Genomic DNA, 11362 nt, shown 5'->3' on the forward strand with positions numbered 1-11362 from the left:
CAGACTGACACGGTGCCATTTGGGAGAACAGCACATAGCTAGAGCCTGAAATCTGAAGGGCTCACTGAGCCCAGTGCCATGTTCAGTGCCCTGCTGCACACTAGTTGTGCACCTGAGCCTCACGCTGAGCCTTGCCCTCAACTCAGCCCTCCAGGCAGGTCTCCCCCCATGATGGCAGATAGGGATGTTCTGGTTCCTGAGCCCTAACCCTAACCTTAATTTGGGTTCTAATAATCCCCCCCCCAGAGCCTGGCTCTGAACTTCGAAGGATGGGGGACTAGTGAGTGACACCGGAAAGCTCAGCCAACCCCCCACCAGGAGGATAAAGTACCATTTATGAGGGGCAGATAGCAGGAGTCTGAGATAGACAAAGGGCCCTCTGAGCCCAGGCAAATGTTCAGCACCCCCCTGCACACCAGCCAAGCACCTGAGCCTCACGCTTACCATGTCCTCAACTCATCCGTCTGGACAAGTCTTCACACTGCCATTGAATAGAACCCCCCAAGCTCCTGTGCCCTCACCCTAACCCTAACTCTAGGTTCAGTTATGAACCCACTCAGCCCCAAAGCCTGGCTCTGAAAACCAAGGAATTTGGGGCTCATCAGCAATACCAGAAGCCTCCAGCAACAAAAAGAGAAAGTCATGTCATTCAAAAGTATGGCAGATAGATAATGTAGGAGAAACCCAAGTACCCCCTGAGCCTAGCCCCACATTCTGCATACCCCTCCACACGAACAATGAGCCTGAGCCTCATCCTTACCTTCGCCGGATCTCAAAAGGACCCCCAGATAGGAGCCTCCAAGCACCTGGGCTCTAACCCTAACCCTACGTTGGGTTTTGAAATGAGCAGCCCCAAAGCCTGGTTCCGAACCCAGAGGGATTCAGACACCTGAGTGACACCAGAAGACTCACCTAGCAACCCAGAAGGAAATCCTACCATTTGATTTTCCCATAAATAGCTTAAGCATGAAAAATCTGAAAGTCAACCAGAGACAAACCCCACCATCAGCGCCCCACTGAATACCAGCCCTAAGCTTGTGCCTCACACTGACCATCACCCTCAACTCATCTCTCGGGGCACGTCTCCCCCATGCCAGCAGATGGGACCCTCCAAGCTCCTGGGCCTTAACCAAACCTGAAGCGGAACCCTCTTTCTCACCAGAACCCTAATCAGAACCCTAGCCTCAGGCTGTCCTGACACAGCCCACCACAAGGGGGCAGCACACCACTGCCATTCCCCAAGGGCCTTTCCCATTATCTCCCGGTCTCAGCCTCCATCACTGGCTCCCACCACCTTTGTTTTCTTCTCTGCATTCTCCCTGCTGCAGTTTCTTAATTACAAGAAAGAACCTGTAAGAATAGGTTCCCCCGAAATCATATTATTCTGCAAGTGGTTATCAGACATCTCTCCCACACAAACTTATCATCCAGGAATGAGCCAACATGTGAACACCTTCTCTCCAGGAGCCAAGCATGACTGTGGTGGCCCCACAGGCTGGTCCTAGGCCAACCCCGGAATGGATGTGAAAGTCCTCTCCTTTCTATAAAGGGCTGCATACTTCCAAGGCATTCCTGACAGGCAGAGGAAGCCAGCAGGGAGATCCTGAAATACTGGCCAGGAGTTTGAGGAAAGATCTAGAACCTAAGGACATAATGAGGACAACAACCATGATCTACAAGAGATAGGAGAGGACAGTTAGGAGGGAGGACAGCTGAGGTGGAGTCGGTGGGCAGGAATGGGCCTTGCCACTGCCTCGGGGCCTCGGGACCTCAGGACAGGCCTGTGAGAAGGCCGCACGGGCACAAGGAGCAATGGGAGCCCAAAGATGTACAGTGAGCCCAAAGATGCAGGAAGTGGTTGAACTTACCTGTGTCCACACAGGATGAGCAGTGGGGGCCACGGGATGTCCAGGAGAGATCCCCATGGGAGAGTGTCTGGAAGTCTTGGGCTGGGATAGGGGCAAGGAGGAAGGCAGGGTATGAAGGGAGGGAAAGCATGTAGGGGGAAGGATGTGCAGGGGATGGCAGAGAGGAGAGGGGGCATGAAGGGGAGAGGCTAGCAGGTGGTAGCCTGGAAAGGCTGGGCCTAGGCTCAAGCTGCTTTGTTGAGAAGAGGAATCTGACTTTATCTGCAGAGAAGCAGCAGAAAACCAGGGGTCAGATGGCCCTGGGGCCATGAAGCTTGTGGTGTCCGTGGAGCCCACCAAGATTGCTTCAAAACCTGGAGTCAATGCTAGAAATGACCTGAAGGCCAGCTGATCCAACCTCCTCACTTAATGAATAAGAAAAGGGAGTCCTAGACATGGATATTTTTTTCCAGAGCCCATCCAGCAAGTCTGGAGAAGCAAGGACTAGCATCCAGCGCTCAGCGCCTCACTGAGCCTGAACTCTCACCAGGATCCTGCAGGCTGAAGGACACACAGCCCCATTATAATACCTGGTTTGATACCAACAACTTAGAAGGGACAACAGCAGGATGGCTGCAGAGAAGGGGACACAGGCCCACTCTCGGTTCTGGACACTGGGAAGGAACACATGCTTTCATGGTTGTTTCATTGTTTTGACCACAGCTGAGGAAACCTTTTCTTTCAATGGCAGCCTCCAGAATCCCTGTCTGGAACTAGGAGAATGGCCCCAAATCATGCCATAGCAGGAGGCTCTGAGCTTCCCCAAGGAGAAGATCCCACTCCCTACCACCCCACATCCCAACCTGTGGCCTTGGTTGGCAGTGAGGATAGGTGGCATTGGGGCAGCGACTGGATGGAACCAGAAATAAGCTGCTTGGGTCAGGACCTCCACAGCTCAGTGCCGACCTCCCCTGACCAGAGGCCAGCCTGGAGCCTGGAGCATTATGGCCTTCTGATGCAAGAGAACCACTACCAACAGGGGACCCACAGGTGCAGACCCCCATCTATTTGGAGGCCTGCCCCGCTGCTCACTCCCCCCAGTTGCTGGTCCTATTCTCCACATCCCCCATTTTACTGAAATCCTGTGACACTCTACCGGCACAGGCAAGGGCTCTGCGGAAAGTCAAAGGGCAACAGACCAGTGTTCATCTTCATGCTTTCTCATTTCTTTGCTTATTCGTGCACTCCTGCATTTATTCTTTCGCCACATGTTCATCCAGCGCCTACAGAGCCAGGCCCTTGTTCCTACCTAGGCTCTGCGTTGAGGAGCCGCAGCAGAGCAGATGAGGCAGGCCTGCCGGTCAGAAGCAGGGGCGCAGCATCTGCCTGTAGGCGTGCTTTCTTTGGCACACGTCATGCCTCATTGCTAATGTTTTCACTTTTCTGTAAAATTAGCTGAACAATTGTATAAGCAGGAGTTTTCACATAAAAATTCCTATTTTCTAGGCCTTCAGGAGATGTGACAACACCTGGTCTACTTGGCCCCCCTCAGCCCAAGGGTAAGTACTGCTGCTCCTTGGAGGTAAGAACAGTCCATTCACCACAGTCTCCACCAGTCCGTACTGTCTCCTGGCGGAGGCCCCACGGGGATTGCCAGCCCCACCGGAGTCCCCCAGGGACCTCCGCTGCCTTCTCCCTGCAAGCCGGGGTCTGGGCCCAGTGGTGCAGAGCGAAATCACAGCCAGCAGAGGGCGCTGTGGGGTGCAGGGGAGAGGAGCCCCAGGCACCTGCTGCAGTGCCTAGAAGAGAGATTCCTTAACAGCCTGCGCACAGCCTGCGCTTCCTCCACCAGGGCAAACACGGAGGGCAGACCTGGTCCTGCACTGTTCATTCCATCAGGGTGATTTACTCATTGATTCAAGCAACTGTTTATTAAAAATTTGCTGTGTACTTGGCACTGTGCTAGGCCCTGTCCTTAGCTCCCAAGGGTTTAAGATGTGATTAGGAATGCGAGACATTATATTACATCCCCTCCGTGTATTAGGACTCCTTCATCAAGTTCCTCCAACATCTAGCCCTACTGCCTGGCACATAGTAGGTGATCAACCAATACTTGTATTAACAAATGAAACGATAACTAATAAGATTGCCTCTTATTTACTGAGCTCTTCCACCTTTATACATATGGTCTCGATTCTCAAGACAGGTTGTTATTTTCCTGTTTTAATGACAAAGAAGTGAGGCCCAGAGAGGTTAAGTAAACTGCCTAAGGTCACACAGCCAGTCTGAACTCTTAACCACAATTCCGTGTGCCATCTCAGCAGTACAAGGCAGGATGTGCTCAGGGCCAAGGCACAGCACACAGGGGTGCCTGAGGTCTCAGAAAGCCAAGCAGTGAACAGGGGCTGAGAAGTGAGGGGAGGATTCACAAAGACTGGACAGAGTCACTGGTAGGGGTGGAAGAGGACATCTTCCCAGATACAGGAGAGCTTGGCCAGAGCAAAGTCCTCCAGACATGCTTCCTGGGTCTCGAGGAGAGGCTGCCAGTCAAGACATGATCCTTTAGCAAATGTGAGATCTCCCATCTGCCAAGCCCTGGGTCGTGTGCTCAGGAGGGTGGGAACATGAAGTAGTTCCCTTGAGGATCTACAGGCAATTGTCAGGCAAAATATACACACAAATCAAGGAGAGCAAGTATTGAGAGCTGGCAGTGGTGTGGGAGTGGTGTTGAAGAGGAACAATGGTTTCCAATTGGGAAGACCAGCAGGCTTCTGGATGAGGTGGCATTTGAACCGAGCCACGAGGGGTCAGTAGGACTGCACCATGTCATGAGTGAAGGGGTGAGAGCATCAAAGATGAAGGCCTGGGGTGCATGTGGCAGGGGAGCCTATGGGCCCAAGGGAGGAGCTGGATGGGGGCAGGAGGGGAAGCTGATGGGCAGAGCAGGGCAGGACAGGTGTTTCTTTTTTTTTTTTTTTTTTTTTTTGAGGTTTCAATATTTTATTCAAGTTTTACTTTAAGTGATGTTAATTACAGCATTTGAAGGGGATGATCTAATTCCACACAAAATGGAAGACTCTAAAATGTACCCATTAAACTGCTAAAAAATAAACTGAGTAGTGAGAATATAACAAGTCCAATTTTTATTCCGAGTGTTGTCACAACGTGATTACAGTCACAGAGACTCTTCCCAGCTTAGAGCTGGGACTCTTAGAAGCTATTTCATACTCTGGTGCAAGGGTAGAAAACCACAACATGAGAGGGAATTAAGTCCTGAATTATTGGCTTAATCACATCCACCTTCTCCACCCCAAAATGGCACAAAAGAAACAGCTATCACGCCCTGCAGACTACTTTTGGTGTAAAAGAGGTGATGGAGTGGGTGGAAACAGGTCATGAAAATCTGTCTAAAAAAAATCTCTTTCAATGAGTTTGTACACACCATCAATAAGCCTCTCAGGTTAAAGATGATTGAGCTTTAAAGTGTTACCCTTTCAGAGGTACAGAAGAAACCCAATTCCATGAAAAGTCCTTTCAGCTGTAGACTTGGGGGGACATTGGTGGCCCCTTTAGAGAGTTCAGGTTTCTTTTTTATCTAGAAATGGCTGCAAGTGGAAGCTGATAATTTGTAGGCTTATTGAAGGACAGGTGTTTCTGGGGAGCTCTATGTGCTGTGCTAAGCAGCTCAGTTTGCTGCCCTGGGCAGGGGAGGTTTGTAGCCTGGGAGGGACAGACCTTGCCCAACGAGAAGCTACATAAAAATATTTGCCTTCTGCTATGTGAGTTCCTGAAGGCATGGCTCTAGAAACACATTCACCCTGAGGATCTGTCACTCAGACTGCAAGAGGGAGGTGTGATCAGAATCGCCCTTAACCAAAAACCAGAATGTCTGGGCCCAGTTCCTGCTATGTCACCAAGCAGGCCGCTCTCTGGCATCAGCTTCCTCATCTGCAATACAAGGGGGTGCAGTGCCTCCAATGACCCTCCAATCTCCAGCTCATCCTGAGTGCAAGAACCTCAGCCATCAAGGAGTGTTTATCTCAGAGCCAGGTGGGAGAAAAGGAGGGCTTGCTGGGCGACTGGCACGCACAGGAGATGCAGAGCCAGCAGCCATTGACTGACCCAACCTCGGTGGGAGCAGGGGGAGACAGGGAGAGGCTGCTGGCTTGCTCAGGTAGGGCAGAGGGTGGAGGTTGAGGGGAAGTGAGCTGCCCAGCCAGCTTCCTCCCAAACCGGCTCCAGGCCTGGGGCTGGGCATTTCACAAAAAGGCTGAAGGAGCTTTGTGAACATTTCCTGTCCCACCCCAGCACCCTTCCTGGCACTGACAGCCCAGCTCAGCATTACCACACTGCTCACCTGTGAAGCAATCTTCCCAAGAGGGCCGAGCGTCCAGCCGGGAGCTGCCTATAAATGTGAGACACACACCGAGCTATCAAACCCCTCTGTGTGACTCCCTGGCTTGGGTAAGTGAGTTCTAACCTTCCACTCTGACTTCTTCCTAACCTCCCGCCATGACAGGCCTCCTCCAAGGCCTCCTCCTGAAAGCCCTCCGTGACTGATCCACCCACTTGAAAATTTCCTCACATTTTCTTGGATCGTATTCTGCGAGAGCCTCTTGTCTTCAAATGCTCTTCTCTTTAGCATTCTCCAGATATTCTAAAGCCACCCCTGCCACATGGGGCAGGATCTCCTCCCAGAGCACTTGCAGTTTCTTTTCCTTCTGTATCACCCCCATTGTTTCTACGAGCAGCCTGAGAGATGTCAGGGGAGCTCAGCAACCTTTTCTTCTAAGCTCCTGAACCCTCACTTGTCCACTCCTCAGACAGAGTGCAGGAAAATGGCAGACCAGATGTCGCAGCTAGAATGTAGCATCGAGACCATCATCAACATCTTCCACCAGTACTCTGTGCGACTGGAGCATCCGGACAAACTCAACCAGAAAGAAATGAAACAGCTGGTGAAAAAGGAGCTGCCAAACTTCCTCAAGGTAGGCAGGGGTTCCAGGCAAGCCTGGGGCGTGGGGTGCACTCTGCAGTGGCCAAGGAGGAAATCCCAGCTCCTTCACCCACCCTCCAGGGGCAGCAGGTGCTCTGTCCCTGGAGCTGCTCCCAGGTAGAAGCAGACCGTGTGTGCTGTGTGCGGGTATGTAGTGGCACATAGGGCCCCATGGTTGGGACACACAGGAAAGATGTTATCTCACAAAGAATACGGATGAATCCAATGCCGTTAGTGCTCCAAAGGACATGAGAGAGAGCGCTGCAGGTGATGGGGTAGGGGGAGCGGAGCTGACACCTGACCTGGGGAGGGAACCACCTGAGGATGAGCCTTGACAGCCCGGGAGCAGACGAGAACCTGAACCCAGAGAGGTCTGAGTGTGAGAGCTGTGGGATCTCCCTAAGTGGGAGGGTCCGGAGCAGGGAGCACAGAGCGTGGGGAGATGCACCCAGGAACAAAAAACACTTAGTAACATGATTAGTATATTTTCCTAATGGGAACATTTCTAGGCAGTTCTAGAAAAAACGGAGGATTTGTTCCTTCGTTCCTCCCCCTGCCCCGACCCCCGCCCCCCCATCTTCCAGTGTACTTTACAACTATGGGGAAACAGGCAGGAGTAAGAAGGGTGAGATGCCTGCCGCCAGGCTCCCTTCCACACCCCCGGGGCGGCTGGCGCCCTCCCACCCTCCCCAAGGCCAGGCCTGCACCCCTCAGGAAGCAGATGGGATGCTCACAGCTCCGCACAGGTGCAAGGGGAAGCCGGGTCAGGACATCCAGGAGCTGGTGGGACCAGGTTCTCCTCCGTGGAACTCCTCCACCGACCCCACCACCCACCTCCCGTGTCCAGGAGGGAAAACTGAGGCCCTGCCCAGCAGCTGTGGCACAGTGAGGGCTCAGCCCAGGCTGGCAGAGAAAGCACAGAAGACCAGGCGATGTGGACTGGCCTGGGGGTTGAGCAGGGCACCCGCAAGGGGGGCACTGGGAGGGGCCTCAGCTGAGCCTGCCTAGCCTATGGGCCCACCCACTGCAGCCTGGGTCCTCCCCACCCCCAAACTCTCACAGCCTGGGGTCAATGCAGAGCATGCACCGCTCTCCAGCCCCACACAACATACAAACCATCTTGTTTTCATCAGATGTTCCCCACCCCAAGTAGGTTGAAATGAGTGTCAGTAATAAGTAACCTAGAGAGGGAAGGAACAGGTAGGCAACGGGAGGGAGCCCACACTGGTAGAGGGACTGGGACAGGTGGGGCTCACACCCACTCTCCCCCTCCCAAGCCTCATGGATCTGCACAAACTACTTCCCCTTTTCTAAGACAGCTTCCTCCAGGAAGATGCCCTGTGAAGCTTGTTATAAAGGCCAAATGAGGTGACTTTTCTGCACATACTAATTGCGTGACCTCAAGGAAGTCCCGTGATCTCAGTTCCTCTCCTGTAAAATGGAGAGAATCGTAGTGCCCAGGTTGGATGCAGAAAAATCAGCAAGTGTCTAACACATGTTCAACATCTGCTAGTCTGTGCGCATCAGTTCAATGGTCATTTCTAATTTTTTAACTGAGGCCTGGGAGTCAGGTTCCCTGTGCCTTTGCCTGGGGTCAGTGCAGAGCTCCCCTTCTGTAGAGCTGGCCATGCCGGCCCTAACTGCCCTTGTCACCTGCACCCACAGAAGCAGAAGAAGAATGACAACGCCATAAACAAGATCATGGAAGACCTGGACACGAACGGAGACAAGGAACTGAACTTTGAAGAGTTCTCCATCCTGGTGGCCAGGCTGACGGTGGCCTCGCATGAGGAGATGCACAAGAATGCCCCGGAGGGAGAGGGCCACAGCCATGGGCCAGGCTTTGGGGAGGGCAGCCAGGGCCACTGCCACAGCCACGGTGGCCATGGCCACGGCCACAGCCACTAATCAGGAGGCTGCCCACCTAGGGCCACAGAGAGGCTGAACGGCCTTAGCTGGGGGGCAAAATAAAGTCTTCCTCCAAGCCAGCACTTTGCCTGCTTCTTCCACCGCCCGCCTCTAGCCTGTCCCTCCAGGGGCCAGGGTGCCATGCAGCCCTGCCCCCTAACTGCCCAACCCCTTCACATGGTAAGAACAGAGTGAGAAGCCACAAAATGTGGGTCTGTTCTAAGCCCCTTGGGCTCGCTTCCCTGACTATTTCCTCACCTCTCACTCAGGCCCCAGTCACCTCACTCCAGCTCAGGACTCCCTCGTACTGCCATACTGCCAGTCGATACCATAGAAAGCAAAAGGCAGATACCTCCCTCAACATTCAGGCCACCCCCACCCAAGCCCTGGCCCCTTCCCCCAGTGCTGTCTACCACCTTCCACAGCTGGGTGTCTCCTAAGAGACCTTATTCCTCTGGAAGTTGTCCAGAGGTGATCCTAGATGGACTGTGTCTGAGGACACTATACTGGAGATGTTTACCCATAAACTGAGTTCTGAATCCACGTTGAGCAAATTGATGTCTCTTCACAGACCGAGCAATGTCATCATGGATGGACACTGGGGCAGGTGCGGGCAGGGATGAAAGTGGGGGAGTCTGACCCCATGCCCACCCAGTGCCAGCAGGATGGAGAGAGAGAAGAGCTCCAATCATGTCCCTGCTGCTATAAGGCTCGACCACTACCATGAGGAGGTTGGACTTTGGGTTCAGGCCTCCCTGGAAATGAAGAAAGTGAAACAGAGTGGAGAAGGAACCAGCCCAAGGCCATAAAGTGGAAGAATTGTTCAAAGTAGTGCAGAGGGGTGCCGGGGGCTCAGGTTATGATCTTGGGGTCCTGGGATCAAGCCCTACATTGGGCTCCCTACTCAGTGGGGAACCTGCTTCTCCCTCTATCCCTCCCTCTTGTTCATGCTCTCTCTCTCTCAGATAAATAAGTAAAATCTAAAATAAAACAAAAAAGTGCAGAGAGGGAAGGGCTTTGAATCTATCTTTTCTATGGGCTGGATGTCCCAGCTCCTTTCCCACTACTGAGCAGGAAGAAAGAGCCAGTCAGGTTTCCGCTGCCCCACACTGGCTGCCTGTAGCTGGGTCCCAGGCTGTCTGCAAGCCAACTGCAAAGGCCTCTGGTCTAAAGGCCCGTGGGGCTCTGCTGTGGGTACAAGGATTTGATGGCTCCCACTCAAGCACATAGGGTGTTTCCAGGAACTCTTCCAGGCTGTGAGGTTGAGAAGCAGAATTTAGAAGCCCCCAGCCCCTTCCCTGCCTAACTTAGAGAGCCGAGAGCTGGGGAGACTCACCTTCTGATAGCCCTTCTTCCTGACCCTCATGCCCACAGAGGAGTCACCTCCTAGATGCAGCTTGTTAGGAGAAAGAGAACCAGCCTGGGAGGTGGGAGGCCTGGGGATGCCCCAGAAAGGGTGGGTATCCCAGCCACTGCCCCCCCTTTTCACAACGTGCCATAAACATATTTATGACTCTGCCCCTTACTAGACTGTGAACGCAGTGAGGGCCAAGTCTGCGGCATCTGCTTACCTCTGCTTTCTCCCCAGCATGCAGAGTAGTGGCAAATACATGGCAGCTTCTTAACAAATACTGACTGTACAGATGCTCTAGCATTTCCCACGCGCTCCTTTCTCACGGGTGGTGTGGAGAAAAGAGAGAGGAGGTAGGGGGGTAGCGGGGGGGGGGGGGGGGAGTTAATACTGGTAGACGGAAGCCTTCTGGATATCATGAATCTCAAACTGGAAGGTAGGGGGCAGCAAGGTGACGGGAATCTGAAGCCCCACCCCCACCCCCCCACCCTTGCTTTATTTAGTCATACCAGCCTTTATCCATTGCATACTAGAAACTTCCCTTTGAAAAAAGGGATTTGTCTTGAAAATAGCTTGAAATTTTTTGATTAGACCTAACCTGCCCCACCCCAGTGCTTGATTGATTCTCCCCAACATCCCTGACAAGTGGTGGCCAGCCTGAATTCCCCCATGAAAGAGAGCTTCCTAACGTGGCACAGACACTTAGAGAGTTCCCTTCATGCCAAGCTCAAATCATGCCAAGCTCAAATCTGTGTCCTTGTGCTGCCGGGCATTAATCCTGGTTTCCCTCCCACATCCTTGGGGACACAGAGTAAATCTAACCCCTTCCATCAACACAGCCACGCAGCCACTCCTTCAAAGCATTTTCCCTAAATGACATCCAGGCTTTCTCCAGCCTCGACACTTTTGCACCAGGAGTGGTCTCACCACCCTGGGGTCCTAGCAAGTCTCTCAGCCCTGTCCTGAGAGCCCAGAGCACCTGTTGCTGCTGCCATGAAGACATCCCTGACCACCATCTTCTGCAAACACCTAGGGGCTTACCCCTCCCAGCCCAGGGAACTCTCTGAGACGTCTACCATTGCACTTCTGATACAGACTTGGAACCTCATATCAAGAGGTGATAATGGCCCTGAAGGCAGAAATTATGGCTGATTTGCCTCAAATCCACAGGGTCCAGAATGAAGCATTATAGATGAGCAAGTGAAAGTAGGTTGGTCCTAGGATCCTGTGGAGCTGGAGGATTTGCTAAGGAGCAAGACA

At 52.9% G+C, this 11362-nt stretch overlaps 2 protein-coding genes across 3 annotated transcripts in view; one reads left to right on the forward strand and one right to left on the reverse strand.

Moving 5' to 3' along the window:
- Positions 1 to 10476, reverse strand: part of LOC144315729 (uncharacterized) — a 48846-nt gene extending 38370 nt beyond the window's left edge. For both annotated transcript variants that reach the window (XM_077900700.1, XM_077900699.1), the window contains exon 1: positions 10323 to 10476. In XM_077900700.1, the coding sequence (XP_077756826.1) occupies positions 10323 to 10363 (41 nt within the window). In that variant the 5' untranslated portion in view covers positions 10364 to 10476. The remainder of the gene's footprint in view (positions 1 to 10322) is intronic.
- Positions 6157 to 8831, forward strand: S100A9 (S100 calcium binding protein A9). Its single transcript, XM_077900701.1, has 3 exons — positions 6157 to 6311; positions 6671 to 6835; positions 8509 to 8831. Exons 2-3 carry the CDS (start codon positions 6686 to 6688, stop codon positions 8749 to 8751), a joined length of 393 nt encoding a protein of 130 aa, XP_077756827.1. The 5' UTR covers positions 6157 to 6311; positions 6671 to 6685; the 3' UTR covers positions 8752 to 8831.
- Positions 10477 to 11362: the final 886 nt, after the last annotated feature.

This window comes from Canis aureus, chromosome 6 (genome assembly GCF_053574225.1).
Source record: "Canis aureus isolate CA01 chromosome 6, VMU_Caureus_v.1.0, whole genome shotgun sequence".
In the NCBI taxonomy this organism is placed as follows: Eukaryota; Metazoa; Chordata; class Mammalia; order Carnivora; family Canidae; genus Canis; species Canis aureus.

Coding starts and splice junctions, on each gene's coding strand:
- S100A9 (XM_077900701.1), top strand. CDS start 6,686: ATGGCAGACCAGATGTCGCAGCTAGAATGTAGCATCGAGACCATCATC. Junction 6,836..8,508: donor AGCTGCCAAACTTCCTCAAG/GTAGGCAGGGGT, acceptor CTGCACCCACAG/AAGCAGAAGAAGAATGACAA.